General features: G+C 52.6%; 2 protein-coding genes across 3 annotated transcripts in view; both read left to right on the top strand.

The window, feature by feature from the left end:
• Positions 1-2,218: 2,218 nt before the first annotated feature.
• Positions 2,219-10,902, top strand: C23H11orf52 (chromosome 23 C11orf52 homolog). The gene is made up of 4 exons (XM_067310155.1): positions 2,219-2,286; positions 6,670-6,710; positions 7,504-7,550; positions 7,906-10,902. Exons 1-4 carry the CDS (start codon positions 2,255-2,257, stop codon positions 8,140-8,142), a joined length of 357 nt encoding a protein of 118 aa, XP_067166256.1. The 5' UTR covers positions 2,219-2,254; the 3' UTR covers positions 8,143-10,902.
• Positions 10,903-16,627: 5,725 nt separating this feature from the next.
• Positions 16,628-17,039, top strand: part of DIXDC1 (DIX domain containing 1) — a 41,865-nt gene continuing 41,453 nt past the window's right edge. For both annotated transcript variants that reach the window (XM_013956631.2, XM_013956646.2), the window contains exon 1: positions 16,628-16,850. In XM_013956631.2, coding sequence (XP_013812085.1) covers positions 16,791-16,850 — 60 coding nt within the window. In that variant the 5' untranslated portion in view covers positions 16,628-16,790. The remainder of the gene's footprint in view (positions 16,851-17,039) is intronic.

The raw sequence follows: 17,039 nt of genomic DNA, 5'->3' as shown, positions 1-17,039 counted from the left end.
GCTGCGTGGCCTGGGCTAGGGCTCCAAACGGTGCCAATTCTAAGGCAAAAGTGGCCAAATCAGTTCAGAGCTCGCTCTTCTTCAGTCTTCGAAATGCCAGCTCACTGTGTGCCTGCACCACACCTATCGCAGCGTGGTCCTGTTCCTTGGTGTATGAGGTACCTCGCTACTACTGCAGTACAAATTAATAGTCATTACACAGTTCTGCTCTCCCTCTGGCTTTTTTAGCTCTGTCTTTGCTCTCTTATGAGTTCATTCTCTGTTGCTGGGCTCTTGCAGGCTTGCCCTGTGGCAGCTGCACAGCTTGTTACCCGGACGATGTCTCTGGGTGCATTAAACCAGCTGCTGTGCGCGGCGATGCAGCGAGGGGGGCTGGCACTGCCTGGCGTGCGGCAGTGGGCTGTGCCGCTGGAGCCTTGCAGGCTTTGCACAAAATAGCGTGATCGCTTTGCAAAGCGGGAGCGCTGGAAGCCAGGCTCGCTTTTATCCCTGCAGACGCAGACTGAAAAGGGAATGCAGAACGGCAGCCAAATGTTTTCCAGCTCTGCCAATGTTTTTGATGCCTTTCTGTTTCTCTGATGGAGCTCAAACCAGCAGCTCCAGCATTTGTGTCAGGGGCCGATGGGAACAGGCTCTCAGCCTTTTTTTTTTTCTCTCTTTCCACAAAGCAACAAAGCCCAAGTTATCCCTGAAATCAAAACAGAGACTGGCTCGCTAAACCAACAGTGTCTGTGGCAAATTAGGAGACACGTAGTCTGCAACTTCCGAAGGGGACACAGACTCCTGAGACCAACTGGTTTTTGCAGGAGCCGGAGAACACGGTCCAGTTGGGGCCAGGACTCAATCCCATGTGCCTGCACCAGCCAGACCCTAAATCCTCCAGGGCTCGGGGTGCTGTGTGCGCTGGCAAGCTCCCTGCCGCACACTGGGGAGCCGTGTCAGGGTAAGACCAGGCTCTGCAGCTCAAGGTGCAGCTGATCCAGGATCTGGAGGGCATCTATGTCCCGCAGTCCATCCAAGGACAGCCACAAGCCTCACTCTGCGTTTGGGCAGATGATAGAGGGTACCGTGAACCCAGCTGAGAGCAGGGGCCAAGCCGGCCCCTTAGTCAACCCGTGAGCTGCAGCCTGGGACTGGCAGAGCTGGAGGAGGCGAGGGACCTGCGAGGGCTGCGCGTGCCATGCAGCTCAACGCCGCTAGCCAGCAGGGTGAATTAAAACCTGCCTGTGAGGGCTGCGCAGAGCTGGGCTGACTGCTGAATCTCAGCTCTGGAGCACACAGTTTTGGCTATGTTAACATGATATCTTTTAGTGCTGGGTGTCAGCTCTCTTACAGCTGCTGGAGATCAGGGCCTTGCTGGGCAGGCCAGGAGCTGACAGCTGCCGTCTGAAGAGCTCTCAGCAAGAGGTACAAAAGGCAGGTGAAAGACAGATTAATGTCCCTGTCTGACAGGCTAGGGGCTGAGCCAAAGGGCAGTATTGTAGGTCCTTAATGGTGCTATGTCCCTCATGAGATTCTCAAAAGCACAAATCTGTACTTTCTGGTCTACATAAAGACCTGGACTTTAAAAAACCTGGATGCACAGTAATGTGCCTTAGGTTACGCGCACCTTCTGTCCGGGCAGGTGCAGCAGCACTAAATCTCAGCCGAGAGTGGACCTGCGGGGCCACCCTGCTGCCACGTGTGGCCGGCGCCTGGCCTCCCTCCCGGGGAGACTCGCTCGCATGCCCAGGTGCTGCCAGCCCAGGCGACCCAGTTTTCTGGCATCCCACCGGCGGCGACGCAGCAACAATTGGAGCGTGAACAGGACTGACAGCTCCTCTCCCCCAGGGCCTCCCTGGAGTTTCTCCCCCCATTCAGGGACATTTGAAATCTCTCCTCCGTCCTCTTTCGCATCGCTGCTGGCATCCACGGGGCGGCACTGGCAGGAGAGGGGGATAGCGGAGGGGCAGCCGCTGTACAGATCGGAAAGCAGCGTTTTAACCCCGGGGCCGAGGCCTGGAGGCACGGTGCGACCTGGCGCTCTCCTCGGCGGGCGGCAGGAGGGGAGCGCAGACCCCGGGGGCCGGGGAGCCCCGGGTGAGCCCTCCGGTAGATGGCACGCTCGGGCCTAGCGAAGCCTCGCTGCGGTGATGGAGAGAAATCTGACACTGCCAGACACTCCCTTAGAATAGCCAGGGGCCGAGCGGGGAACCAGGAAATACAAGCTCTCCCTGTCCAGAAAACACTGCTGCTTCATGGAGGAGGGAGCGACATGGGCAATCTCTGCAGCTGCGGGCGAGCGTGGTGAGTACGGCGTCCGCCGGGGACGAGGATGGCCAGCGAGGGCTCGGGGCAGCCTGAGCAAAAGTTTGGGTGGACTTTGCAAGCTTTGCTTGCCGGCGCTGAGTTTCCCAGGGCTGCCGTGGGGCTCCGAGCCCGGCACCCTGCCCGCTCCCGCAGGCACCCAGCGCAAGCGCCGGGGTGGCGGGTCGGGCGGCTGCGTGCAGGTGCCGGGGCAGGCGGAGGGGCTCCGGCTGCCCAAGCGGGGACGGGAAAGGGGGCTTCGCCGCTCCCATCTCCCAGCCCAGACGGGCTGTGGCACCTCCGGGACCGGCAGCCTCGCACTCCCACAGCCGTGCCGGTAGCTGAGAATAGCGCGGTTCCAGGAAGGATTTAGCTAAAACCCTCGTGCGTGACCCAGCGCTCTCCAGCCAGGTACGCACCCTAAGGTGTCCCCTTGGCGTCCCTGGGGCAGGGCTGGCACCAAGGGCTTTGGGTGAGCTTCCCCGTCCTGCTCGCGGCGTCCCCAGCCCCTCTCCCTGCCTGTGTCTGCCTGGGTTTTATCTGCGCTCAGGAAACCCTGGCCACGTTTTTCAGATGCTGTTGGTTTTTTCCCCCTACGAGGGAGGGTGCCAGTTTAATCCCTCCAGGCTCACATGATGCCCTGGACCTCCGGCTTGCAGAAAAAGGGCACAGCGGAGCATTATTCAATGCCAAGTGGAAATATTTGCTGCTCTGAGAGTGGTACAAGCGGGAAGAGCCATGAATATCAGCTGAAGTCCAGAGGACACTCTCTCCAGCACTGCATTTGCTGAAGTATTAAAAAGCCATCATTGCTTTTTAATAATTAAGAGAGGTACAGCATCACCTAGTGGCTGGAACAGAGGATGGGGGTCAGGACTCCTGGGTCCTCTGGCCCAAGCCCCAGTTGGAGGGTGGGGGAGTCCGGGATTCAGGAGCGAGAACCCCTGGGGCGCAGACTGGTTGCCTTGAAGGGAGCTGCACGTCCCGGCCCTGCTCCTCGGGGCCGTGCAGCGAGGAGAGCCGAGCTGCAGGCCCTGGGCGCCGCACGGCTGGCAAAGCCAGGGACTCCTGAGCACAAGCAACAGCGTTTCAGCACATGTTGCAGCGTCAGTGCCAGGCCCAGGCGGTGCCAGGCCGGGCACAAACACCTCTGCCCACGGAAGGAAGCACGAACCAGAATTTGAAGGTGACTCGCCTGGGCAGGGCCCTGCAGGAGCGCGGCTTTCCGCTCCCTTCGGGCAGCGGCGCTGCAGCAGGCTCTCTCCTACCTGTTCCCCTGGGGCAGCGTCAAATGCTGCTCTCCCTAGGCTACACGACGGGGGCTCCTATGTCCTGCTTGATTTTTTTCCAGAGGTTGCATGGAAACTAAGAAGCCGGAGCAGTATTTCTGCTATGGGTGTCGCAACCCTCCCACTGCTGCCCTGCGGCGGATTCCTCCCGCCAAGGGCAAAGACGCAGAACAAGTGCTCCCAGCGACCCTGCAGGACTGAAGTGCTAACATCTACCTTAGAGGCTGTGCAGGGAGGGGAAAGCAGAGCTCTCTCCCCAGGAGCATCATTCCCCACCTTGCACGGGAAAACACATGGGTGAAGAAGAGCCTGAGGCTCCCAGGCTGCCGGCGCGCTGTGCAGCCAGCGTGAAAGGGCTCCTGACGAGGAGGGAGGAAGCCAACGGGAACGTGCTGTTGGTAATGTGGGCTTGTGAGCATCTACAAAGGACCATGACTAAGAGCAGACTGTGGCATGTTGAAGCCCCACAGCAGAGGTTTGGATGATTCATAGCTTTGCCTCGGTGACAGAGGGGAAAAAATGGTACTTAGTTTTAGTTCAGGTGTTTCCAGGCATCGATACTGCTTTATTTCTGGCTATTTGCTGTCTCTGAAGCACCCTAGCTATGTCAGCAAAGAGCTGGGCTTTCTAAATAAAGCTGAGACTTGCAACAGGGCTGAGGGGAGGTAGGCACCCACCTCCTCCCGGATGGAAGAGCCTCGTCATCGTCACCACCGACGTGTGGGCCCTAAGGGACACACAGCAGATGGTGAGAGCCTGAGGAGGTTCCTGAAGGCTTTACAGGAAAGCAGATTTAGTCACAGAGGGAAGTTACCGAGGAAGGAATGTGCCCCCAGGTCTGGGCACATCTGTGCGTGCCGCCCTGCGGCGGGAAGGCTTTCTCCCTTCCAGGGAGCGCTCCCGGCTGGATTATGCAGTGCGCATGGATTGCAACGGATGCTGAGATTTGGGACCCACTGCAAAGCGGACTTGCATAGGGCAGAAATCAGGAAGGTGTTGATGTTGGCGAAGGGGAGGACGCGATACAGAGGCAGGGATGTGCGTGCTGTCGCTCAGAATACAGTGTGCCTCTAGCGGGCTGTGAGCTGGTGCAACATGTCTGACCTGGTTTCGAGCAGAAGGAGGGAGAGGTTTGCCCTGCTCTTCTTTCCCTTGCCACATCTGTTCTAATTACCGCAGATCGGAGGCTGGGAGATGCCACCTCCTGCCTGGCTGTGACCAGCCTGCAGACAGCCTCAGAATAGCTCCAGCCTACAGACTGGCGTCTAACTCGCTCTCTGCAAAGGAAGGCAACCAAAACAAGCGAAAGCAGCCTGGAAAGCTGGAACCACCATCCCAGGAAAGAAGCCAGGGACCCCGCTGATCCTATCTAAAGCAAAGCTATTTTAATTACACTGCGCAACCTGCCTGAATGCTGCAGAGAAGCAATGTGCTCTGCAGCCTCGTGGAGCCGGCAGAGGCGGGAGAGAAGCGCCCCAAGGCAGAGCCCTGCTGCCCTGAGCTGGCCCCGGCCCTGGGGCAGCCCCCCAGCTGCTGTCCGATGAGCGCTGGGGTCTCGGCAGCCCGTGGGACCTCCGCAGAGCAGCGCACGGCAGAGGCGCGAGGAGCAGGGTTAGACCCTTTACTCGTGCAGCCCTTGGGCAACGGGCTAGCGCTGGGCCAGCCCCTGGTTTGACCCCGACGCAGCCAGCACGGCCTTCCTGCCACTGCGCTTCCCAGCTCTAGCAAGGCTGGTTAATCATTACTGGCCACTTTGAAGGTCTCCAAGTTCTTTGCTCTCATTCATGTTTTTTTTTTTTTTGTTTTGCTCTTAAAGCACCAAAGCCATTATCGCACACACTCTGCCCTGCTCGCCTGCCCCCCCGCCAAAACTGCCTCTTAAAACTGGCAGAGGCCAAGCTCTGCCGCAGGCACTGCGTCGTTCCCGGCTGTGGCAGGGTTGTCTGGCAAATGCAGACGCTGTGGGACATATCATGCTCCTTGGGTACCATCTGGTGACTCTCCTGTCCCATTAAAAAGTGCTAGCTGCCCTTGTTCAGCCACTGCGCGTGCCGCAGCAGAGACGCAGCCCAGCGTGCACAGGAGGAGCCGTACAAGGGCTGGCACCTGCTCTCCTCCAGCCCTCCAAGCACGCTGGAACGATAACATTTGCTTCATGCATCTGGCCCAGAATGTGACACGTCTCTGCTCGGCCACCCTGCGCTCCCCTTGCCAGCGCTGGCCTGCGGGGGCTCCGCTCCCATCTGTGTTTTTACAGCAGGAATGAATTTGGCTGCTGTTCGCAGCCTGGCTGGGACATAGCTGTATTTGGCCTGTCTCTCTCTCGTTGCACAGGTACAGCCGAGGGTAGAGTTTGGCTTGGCTTATACAAAGCGCATAGCTTGTTTGGTTTGGTTGTGTTTGTCTTGGTTGTGTTGAAGTGGAAAATTGAGAAGAGGAAAAACAATCTGAAAAATTAAATTAGCACAAGGTCTGTGCACAGCTGCTCCTTGGTCAAGGATGCCAAGGGTATGGGACTATCAGAGCATCTGGCCCTAAGAGAAATGTTTCGTGCCAACCCAGAGCATGCTCTGCACCCTGCACCTCTGATTGCACAGCTGTGGAAATGTGGCTGCAAAACTGCAGTGAAATCTGCTCTCATTCACTCTGATGCATGTGCACATTGGACAGCCAGACAGGGCTGAAAGGCAAGGAGAGTTGGGGATGTCTGTGGGGTATGGTAGAAGTGCCACAAAAGCAGGAAAGACATTGCCAGATCTTTCCTTTGGACCCTCTTCCTGCAAAAGTGGCTCTGGTTCATGGGACATCCCATTTAGCAAGCAGGACAGGAGCCCGCAGAGCTGCTCATGCAGAGCTGCAAAATGCCCTGAAGTCTCTGGCGTTTCCAGGTCCCCAAAACCAGAGCTGGTAGAGCAAATGGGCTCTGGTCAAGCTGCTCCCGGGTCCCCTGCTGCAGTGTTGTCATGATCTCATCTCAGCTGGGGAGCTGCCCACAGAGGGGACACCCTGGTGTGGTGCATTTGGGTGCGCGTGTTATGCAATAGCAGAGCGGAGGCTGGGGCTGCTCAGGGCTAACATCTCTCTCTGATTTCAGGAAGTGTCCTTCACCTTTTAAAAGAAAGAAGGAAAAGCAAGGTAAGGATTTGCAAAGCTGCTTTAGGGAATGAGAGCAGGGGGAGCAGCTTAACCCCTGGTTAGCTGACATCAGTCAGTGCTGAGTGTGAGCTGGATCCCGGAGGCTGAGGTGCCCTCCCAAACTCTTTTGTACCTAACTTTCCCGAAGAGAAGTTTGGCTGAGGCAAGAGGCAAGGTTTCTTTAAAACTTAGAAGAAAGTGTGTGATGTGCCATGAGACTGGCAAGGGGGAGGGAAGGGACTTCAGCATTTTCTTTAAAATGCCCGAGTCTCTCACCAAAAAGCATGTGAGTACCCTCAAGCAGCAGCAAGGCAGAAGTTGCGTCATGCTCCAGTGAGAGCTGCAAATGCCCCTCTGACATCAGCTCTCTGGCCACCAAGTGCATTCGCTAAGTGGCCCACTTGTGCCCTGTGGCCTTTGGATCAAGCTTGGCAAAACATGTTTGCCAGACAGCAAAGGAAATAACAAAGTTAAAACTGGATCTGACTTCTCCAAGAGCCTGACAAGGAAGCTGTCTGTGCTGTGTACGTCCTCCTGGGTTCTGCCAAGAACATTGCGGTCCACAGCATGTTGTCATCTCGGGAAACCTTATTTTTTTTCCAAAGCAACAAGCCCAGGCTTTCTTCTCGGAGGCGAGCCTCAATGCCAGGATTAGGGTGAGGATGTCAGATGGGCCAGAAATTCGATATGTTTCCAGTGGGGAGAGCCTATGTGCCAGACACTGCATTTCTGCATTCAAAGATGGAACAATAAACAGTTGTGTTAACCTGATCCGCTGGTGTTTCTTTTTCAGGAACTAGAGTGAGACATGAGAGCCAACAGCACCAGCATGGCAGGAAGGTAAACAGATTCCTAGAAATGTTTTGCTAACGGGGCATCGCAAGGACAGGGCTGACCATCACTTTCTAGGCTAAATGGGTTGGAAGGACACGGGACAGTTTATTTTGAGCCGGGATGTGTCATCCTGTGTAGGCTGGGATGGTGGTGGGAACAACGTGCATTGCTGCACGGTGATGTGGGCCCATCCTTTTCCCCTGGATGGAGCAGTAAGGTGCTGCTAACACAGTTAGCCTGAGCCATCGGGGAGCTGGATGCTGCCGGTGGCGGTGTGCAGGGTGTCTCCCCCGGGATCGGGGGAAGCCAGCTGCAGCAGCAGCCATGGGAGCTGACCATCTAGAGCTCTTTCTCCCTAAAGGCTCCGATGTACGAAGATGTCCCGGAGTTTCCTGTCTATGCCACCGTGAATAAGCCCAAGAGTGTGAAACAGGATGACAGCATTCATTACGCGGACATCCAGGTGTTCACCAAGGCCCGGGAGCGCTCTGCAGAGGAGGTGAAGAACTTGCAAATGCAGAATGCCACAGAGTATGCCACCCTCAACTTCCCCAGGCCCAGGCTGAAATACGACAGCAAGAACGGGACCCTGGTGTAAGGGGCTTGATGGCCCTCTCCTCCTTCAGCAGCGAAAGAATTTCACAGGTTTAGAGATGCTGTAGACCCAAGCCGGGCTCATGGACAGATCAAGTCTCCCTGAGAAGGTGCAGAGAGGCTGTGTCTTCCACCTGCATTTGGCTTTGGAGGTTGCAGACATACTTATCCTCACATGAGGAATAGTTCTATCTGGTTCTGCTGGCAAAAGACACCTCTCCTCTTCGGAAAACCTGGGTCGCTTCTGAAGCTAGCAACCCATCTACTCTGGGCTCCATGAGAAGGTAGAACTGCTCTGCGGTTGATGAAGGCTAAAGCTGCAGCCCAGAGCTGCAGGGAGAAGGTTTCTGCTGTAGCTGAGGTCTCCCTGAGTGCTGCTCTGCAGGCAGACTTGGGAACACAGCAAATGGGATTAGATCCTGGGATAAAAGATATGTTGCCACTGGATTTTATGTCAATGCTAAGAAAATTCTGCAACATGCTATAGAAAATGACATGTGGATGATACCGTGAGGAAACGGCATGAAACCTCTAACAGTGTCTGCCACAATGTCTTCCTCCAACACCAGCCACTGCACACTGCAGGCCTCAAGCACTAGCTGCACCCCCTTTGCTCAAAAAATAGTGTTTTGTGACCATGCACAGCACTCTAGGACCAAGACCAGAAATGCAGAAGTGGCTGAGGGGTACAGAACAATTGCTTTTGCTGAAGGGCTGCACAGATAGGCATCCTTCCCCTAGCACGTGTGGTAGTGAGCAGCAGGCTCTTGGCTCTGACTGGAAATGAAACAAGCAAAATTCACAATTTACCTTTAAGACAGACATTTAAAAGCCATTGCCAACATTTAGGGGTAGTTATCGAGTCCTTAGAGTAAAGTAGCTGTTTGCATGCCTGTGACACTGGGAATGAATCCTGGCCAACTTCAGCAAGGGCTTTGGAGTTTTTCTCCACCTTTGTCTTATTATTTTGTATTAGCAGCCCCAGTTATAAAGCCCTGAAACATAGAGCTCATGCCGTGCGTTTTTATCCTGCTGTCCTTCCCAGATATACCTTTGGGAATCTCTTTATGGATTTAAAATAGTGTTAGTAATGCAGTAGAGCAACCTTCCAAAAGACTTCTGCTGCTGGACTGAATTTGCTGTGCTGGCAGCTGAACAGGGCTCCCCAGCAGTATCTTCAGACACTAAATCAATGCTTGGCATGTTCTGCTCCTAACTGATGGTCTGAATAGCTAAATGCAGAATGTGGGACGACCTGTTTATTGCTGGTGTTTAAAGATGGGCATCCTGCTACATTTTATAAACGTATATCATTTTGCATGTTATGGCTGAGCTGAGTGTAAAAAGCACGAAGCAGTTCCTGCTCATTATAAACAGCGAAGTTGGCCCAGGCAGCGTGTGCTGGCATGGAAGTGTTCAGAGGACCAAGCCCAGCATTTTTCTACCTAAACAGCTCTTTTCGCCCATGCTATCCAGCAGACCTCAGTGGGGCTATCGTAAGGCCAGAGTAAGGTTTGCAGGGTAAGGCCCTTTATTTATAATAGACGCAGTATTATGTTATTGGAAGGGCTAGTTCTCCTGAGCGCCAAGGATTCCTCTTCCTGCTCCTCTGAATTCCTGCCGGTACTCCATGCTCAGCCCAACGCCCTGCCCTTTGGACCAGGCAGGACAGGATGGACGCAGGCTTCAACTGCAAGCGTGTGTCGGACAGGTACGTGAGGGCTCCGTCCTGCCGGCCCGGCGGCCGGAGGTGGAGCTGGGGACCCAGCCCTGGTCCGTCAGGGACCTTCTTCCGCTGACTCGCCGGTACAAAGGCTGAAAAGGGACACTGGCTTCAGGTCTAGTCCAGCCTTCCTCAGCGTAGGAAGAAGCAGGTTTATTACACTGAGTTTTTTATATGCATTATTAAACATGGATCATAATTTAGCAGGCGGGAGGCGTTCGAGAAGGTACAGAATCCAGCCGGTCGTTTTTAAGGACAATTTAAGTGAAACAGCCCATTCCTGCAGTGGCACGCACAGCGAAGGCTCTTCGACGGTACCGAAGCTCTTCTCCCCCAGGAAGAGCTGGGGCTGGGGACAGAAGGCTGCACAAACACTGAGCTCCAGCTGCGGGGCCCGGAGTGGCCTAAATTTGCACATCCGTACAGCTACACCAGTTTTGCAGGGAGCAGAGATGCAGACGGGGCTCGGCTCGGAGGAGCTCGCTTTCTGGGCACGTCACTTAGTTTTATTGATCTGCGGATTAATCGAGTCCTTGGCTCTTTTCTACCCTGAACTAGTGGGAGCTGCGACAGAAACTGTGCTTTAATGAGCTCCTCGAAGTCCCGGCTGGTATTTTATCTCGTGTTCCCCGGGGAGCCCCGCTGCCCCCGCGGGCAGGCGCCTGGCTGCTGTGAGAGGCACGGCGCGTCTCACAGGCAATCAAACGCTCTGCGCAGCAGCAGGAAAAATTTTGCCTGTTTAACAGACCTTGAGTGGATAAAAATGTGAAAGTCACGTGCTTTGGAATGGCAGATTTCTCTAAAGGACCCGTTTTTGCACTGAATATTAGCAGTGTCTGCAAATGTATCTCTTGTGTTCCCCAGGATTGTTATGTTTAGGGGTTAAACCAGCGTTAACCTATCAAATGTTCCTTGAATGTCAAAGGTTTAATTTTAGTTTTAACTAATAAAGGTGCACTTTTTCGCGCGGTCACCGGGGCGGCTCAGGCCGGCTGTCCGCACTCGCGCGCCGCTTGTGCGTGCGCTCCTCCAGGACCGCCGCTCCGCTGGCTTTTACAATTCCTTACGCTTTGCTTTTCCTTAAAAAAAAAAAAAAAAAGGTGTATGAAGGAAATTTCTCCCTGCCTGCTGCGGGAAACGTGAAGCCGATACTCACTGGCAGAGAAATCGGTTTTTATTCGGGAATCAACCGTGCTTGGAAACAACCTGGGGGAATTAAACCGTTTCTGTCGAGAGGGGATGCAAGTTCCGCCGCCTCTGGGGCTGCAGGACCGGGAACGAGGCAGGGGCAACACACGTATTTTTAACGGCGGAGCCGCCGGCCGGGGCGCGGCCTGAGCTGCCGGGCCGGGCCAGGCCGCAGCGGGCCGCCCCCGCCGCCATGGCAACGGCAACGCGCCGGGCCCGGCCCGGGCCTGCGCCCGCCGCCCGCGCCCGCCGCAGGTAGGGCCCGGCCCGGGCCGCCCCGCCGCGGGCTCCCGGCCCCTTCCCGCCCCAGAGCCCCGGGCTGCCCCTCGCCAGGGGTCCCGGCCCCCTTCCCCCGATCCCGATGCCCCGGGCTGCCCCCCTCCAGGGATCCCGGCCCCCTTCCCCCTATCCCAATGCCCCGGGCTGCCCCTCTCCAGGGATCCCGGCCCCCTTCCCCCGATCCCGATGCCCCGGGCTGCCCCTCTCCGGGGATCTCGGCCCCCTTCCCCCTATCCCAATGCCCCGGGCTGCCCCTCTCCAGGGATCCCGGCCCCCTTCCCCCTATCTCAATGCCCCGGCCTGCCCCTTTCCAGGGATCCCGGCCCCCTTCCCCCAATCCCAATGCCCCAGGCTGCCCCTCTCCAGGGATCCCGACCCCCTTCCCCCTATCCCAGTGCCCCAGCCTGCCCCCCTCCAGGGATCCCGGCCCCCTTCCCCCAATCTCAATGCCCCGGCCTGCCCCTTTCCAGGGATCCCGGCCCCCTTCCCCCTATCCCAGTGCCCCAGCCTGCCCCTCTCCAGGGATCCTGGCCCCCTTCCCCACACACCAACCCCTGTGCAGCCCTGCTCCCAGAGGCATCCTGGGTCTCGCAGCCCCTCCACGGCCTCGCAGCCTCCGCGCCCCCTCGCTGCCAGCCTCCTCCGCAGGCTGGGCCTGATGGTGCCTCTGCGCCTGCCTCGGCGCTGCCCCGTTACCTCTCCGCTCTCACCTGATACCCCCTGAGCTTTGGTCCTAGCGGTACCCGACTGGGGTGGCACACCAGGGAGAATAGTAACCAGCTACTGCAGGAATACATTTTGCCCACCTCTAAGTAATTTTTAGGAATAATGATTCCAGCTGGGTTTTTTTGTTTTTTTTTTTCCACTCTGAGGAGTCTGTCTAAAGGAATCTTAGCATTTTGCATTCTGTTACCTCTTCCAAACACCCCCACTTTTGCTTTCACTGAACTTTACTCCAGACCTCTAAAAGAAGACTATGCAAATGTAGATTACTAAAAGTTCCTAAATGCAGATAAGTCAGTATGTGGAATTGTTTCCTAATGTTATTTATGGATCTTTACTGCTTGGGTCCTTTAATACTGAATTAAGTAATAGCCTCAGTATTTGACAGTAACTTGGTTCCTGAAGGCAAACTTCCTACTGCCTGGCGTATTTAACCTCTGCTTCATTTGGATTCCCCCTCTACACATGTAAAGAGATAATTAGATCCCTTGCGCAGTATGAGCCAATGTAACCAGGAATCCTGATGTTACATACGTTTCAAGGGAATTCTGTCCACTGTACATAGTTCACATGTGAAATAGGATACAGAAATGTGTAACTTTCCCTAGGTCCTAAGACTATAGCCCTTAAATATATTTGCTGAAGGCAACAAAAGAAGGTGGCAACTTTCCTCCTTTGTTCTGGTCAAATTAAGGATTTGCCTTAGTAAGTCCCCCCCCCCCCCTTTTTCTCCCTAAGAAGTTTCTTCCCTTTGTGTTTAATACATTTGCTTCTCCTCCTCAGGTTTCAAGGAGGACGGAGTACTGGTACATTCCCCTTAGCATTGTCTTAAGTTGTGGCAACCAGCATGGGAACTCTGGTAGATGTGGTTCCCTGTCGCACGTCACAGCCTGCTGCATCTTCTGTAAGTTTCCTGGAGTCCTTATTGGACCTGTCCTCTCTTCTGGGTGCTGGTGGGGGGAAGAAGCTCAGTGACATGAAGGCATTAGTTGCACTGGGCAGCTCTTTGTGCTGTTCCTGCAGTTGTGGCCTCCCATACTTTGTTTCAGAATCAAACTCACTTGCCCTTATTTCCCCAACCCAATTTTTACCAGCGAGATCCGAAATGAAGCCATGGATCCTTCTCTCTTTCCTGAGAGCTGTGGAAAGGAACAGTTGGTGAATGTTGATAAAATGTTTTAAAATCCTTGGAGGGGAGGCTTGAAGGAAGGCCTAGGTGTTTGTACTGGTGGTGATCCTGTGACACCATGACAGTCACACCATGAAAACATGAAATAGAGAAGTAACAGGGCTTTGTAATGTGCCTGGCCCATGCTTTGACAGTGGGAATGTACAAGGGTTATGCTGAAATTGGCCGGGAGAGGGCAATGCCACCAACCAAACTGATGTCCTAGGTGTTTGTTTTGAAGGTCACTCACACCCAGAACAGTAGACGCCAAGGCCCTTTTGATATCACTGCCCAGTCCCCTTCATTTTGGATTCACCTTCAGGGAGTTTTAAAAGTCACTCTTGAAAGGGAGAATTGTGAAGCATTAGTTTTTAGATAGAAGCTCTTTTGTTTGCTTCTTGCAAAGTTAGCATTCAAAGGCCTCTTGTATGATGCTATAAAACTGAAAGAAAAATATGGTTCCTACTTCAAGAGTAAAAGAGTGAAACACAAAGAGGAGAGAGCTGGGTTATAATTAAAAAAAGGTATTTCAGCACACACCCCCCCCAGCTGCATTTGTGTTACTGTTACAAACAAAAGGAGGGCCCAGCATGCTCTGCCGCTCAGGCTAGCCAGCAGAAGTGGCCTACTTTCTATTCTCTGACGTTCATATTGTCAAAACGAGGCAGTTCTGTTTCAGAGATAAGAATCCCCATATAGAAGCAAATCTTTGATGACAAGATCTCTGATGGGAAACATGCTGTGAGGAGGTCTGTACCTGAACCTGACACTTAGGACAACACCTTGCCCTTTGCTGTGTTGGTGTTCGAGTAGGTAGAAGGTCCACAATAGGGATACAGGACTGAAAGGAAACACCTGAATTTCATGTTTCACTCCCAGCTTCTCTTGGTGATCCAAAAAGGCAGGCAGCGGAGGGCTTCTAACCTGAATAGGCTCTCCAATCCAAAGCAGCTTCTTCACAGCTCCACTAGTGTGTTCAGCTGAGACAGTCTTTCTGCATTTCTCAGGGATGGAACTACTGTATTATAGGTGACACATCTGGCTTTAGGTCCTCTCATTTGTGCCAGTAAATAGGGGTAGAGGGACTAGGGGTAAAAAAAGTGCATGCGCGGACTGACAAATGTGTGAGGTATCGTGCAATTGCCTCATCGTTGGGGCTCTGATTGGGGCTAGTGCCACAGAGAGCTTGTACTGGGAGCCTGGAATTGTTTTGAGTTTAGATGATCAAATAGCTGTGTCTGACTTCTGAACACAGCCAGTCTGCATCCCTGACAAACTGGAGATGCCTGTCAAAACCTCACATAAAGCTTCTATAGTCAAATACCGGTTGCACAGCAAGCAGTGACTTAATGGCAGTTCCTATATCCTGCTGTTGCCCAAATGCTTTGTAGTCCTTACATGACGGAGTGCAAGCACTAACAGTAAGTGCCTCATCTTTGCCCACTGCTAATGCAACAGGACACCCACTAAATGCCACTGGGGATCATGATAAATGAACCATTTTTCTCAGTTTATCAGCTTATCATGATTTAAACAATACGCTTTACAAATTAAATCCTGTGTGTGCTTCTTATTTCTGTACTGTTTGAACAGATTATTTCTTTATTCTTATTTTTATTTATTTTTTAAATCCTGTGAATTTGTGTCATGTCTCCAGTGTAAAATCTGTGACTAGGGACTGCCTGCCTATGGCTTCTCTCCTCTTCAAAGGACAAGTACCAATATCTAGAGCTTGTGAGGATTATGAGCATATAATATTTAATCTGCTATCAAATTCATAAAATAAATTCTAAAACCAGAGAACATCTAACAGCCATCTGCCACCTCTCTGTGCAGCCAGAATGCATTTGATTTTCAGTACACCTTGAGTTTGTTTTTCTTTATTCCATAAATTCAAGCAGTATAGGGAAGGGTTGACCTTAGCATTCTCACCTGTTAATATTAGAAATCTGCTATGAATGTATATTTACTATGTAGCATTGAAAAACAGATAGTAAATATGACCTTTCTTTGAGAATATTAGTCAAGAATATCATAGTAAAGTCCATAGAAAAGGCTCAAATGAGGTCACTTTCTGTCTGATGGGGAAACCATTTATTCAGATTATGTATGAAATTTGCTTGAAACTGCAAGGGCACAATCTACTTGATTGCATTGTACAAATTGTGGATAAATATTTATCGACATCTAATTAGCCATTTTGCATCTCAAATGCAGGCTGGATCATGGTGCTAACCATCAGCAGTGCCAACTCTCAAGAATTTTATGCAAAGCCTCACAATATTTATTATTTTGTTTAACAGCTGTGGTAGTACAATCAATGATAACATTAAAATCTTAGTTCACACTGAATTATTAAAAGTATGTAAGGAAGACAAACATAAATAAATAATTTAAAACTCATATGTTATTTTTGGGGAGGTGGCTAGCTCCTTTTTGAATGAATGGGATTGGTAATAGTAGTGAATGACCTATTGCTTGTCTTTCTGAATTTTAGCTGCACCTCTCCAGATGTGGTGGAGAGAATATTAGCATGATAAAAATTTGCCATTGCTTTTTCCTCCAGATCCTTCCAATACTTAGGCTGAAAAACATGTTTGTTTTTAAATGTGTCTTCTCACTTGGAAATGCTTGGTCAAAACCAAATATTATGAAATCTGAAGGCAAGCCTGAATGTCACTGGACAGTACTTGTACTGTTGCTCTGTGGATTGGCAGCTAGAGCCTCTGGCAGAAGGTGGCTTCAGCCATTCTTAGAGGTTTTTCATGTTTTCTTCTGGCATTTCCTCTAAGATGAGGTGGAGTTTGAGGGACTGCCTGGAGATATTTGGTAGCTGTTTTCTGGAATGAATGCAATTATTATTGATTTAGAAACTTTGCTGGCAATTGTATTTAATTCTATTTTGAAAGTTTTCTTTCTTTTGTTTTTAATTCCTCAAGTTCTTTGCATGGCAGCTAGAGTGAAGCCTAGTACTGTGTAAATGTTACTAGCTACGCTGTAGCCTGGTTGCCATTTCCTGCCTCTCCAGGGGTTGCTGAAAACGCTGCTCTTTCTTCAGGGCTGCTGACCCTTTGCTGAGAGTTAAAGCTGAAGGCTGTTCCAGTCTTCCCTCTAACTTCCCTAACTAAGCAAGACATCTGCTGTTTGCCGTTCTCCTTCCTGCTCTCTCCCTGCCCCCACGCCGGACAGAGCTCGCTGTGTTTGGTGGGTTTGAAAATCTCTTGCACGCAGCAGGTTCCGCGTGAGAACGATTGCTGGAAATAGGTTTCAGATGTTTCCCCAACTCAGTCCTGGGCCTGCATCTCGTAAGCTGAAGCGTTTCTATAGGAACCGTATGACATGTAGCTTGCTACTCCCCCAGCAGCTCCCCACGAGCATGCCCAGTGCAAGCCCTGACTTTGGCTCAACTATCCTGCGCGCAGTAACGGGCTGCACATATGGGACTATGAATACGGTTCCTGATGAGCTCCAACTCTTTGTCTTTGGGAGGAGGACGGAGAGGTCGTGCCCTGAGCCGGAGGAGCTGCCCTGCGTCCGCTGAGACCCTCGCCCTTCAGTGGGCTCGTGGAGAATGCTCGCCTGTTTGGCCAGGGGGAATTTACTGGATATCCTGCAGGAGGGCTTCACGGAGGTAAATGCATGTCCCAAGGCTCATGCAGACCTTTCCAGGGCAAGGCAGCCACCTTTTGTGCAGCCTCTCTCAGGAACTGGTAGGTCTCCCAGCGCTCTGAGAAACAGAAAAGGAGAAAAATGAGCAAGATTTCTGAGAGGGAGAGATGCTGAGTAGCAGAAAAGCATACTGAGCAGCTCAGCCAGGGGT

The sequence above is a fragment of the Apteryx mantelli genome, chromosome 23, assembly GCF_036417845.1.
Source record: "Apteryx mantelli isolate bAptMan1 chromosome 23, bAptMan1.hap1, whole genome shotgun sequence".
In the NCBI taxonomy this organism is placed as follows: Eukaryota; Metazoa; Chordata; class Aves; order Apterygiformes; family Apterygidae; genus Apteryx; species Apteryx mantelli.
This window is presented reverse-complemented; position numbering and strand designations above follow the sequence as displayed.

Excerpts from the sequence above, each read along its gene's own strand:
- C23H11orf52 (XM_067310155.1), top strand. The coding sequence starts at position 2,255 with ATGGGCAATCTCTGCAGCTGCGGGCGAGCGTG. Across the intron at positions 2,287-6,669 it reads TGCAGCTGCGGGCGAGCGTG|GAAGTGTCCTTCACCTTTTA; the intron begins GTGAGTACGGCG and ends CTCTGATTTCAG. Across the intron at positions 6,711-7,503 it reads AAGAAAGAAGGAAAAGCAAG|GAACTAGAGTGAGACATGAG; the intron begins GTAAGGATTTGC and ends TTTCTTTTTCAG.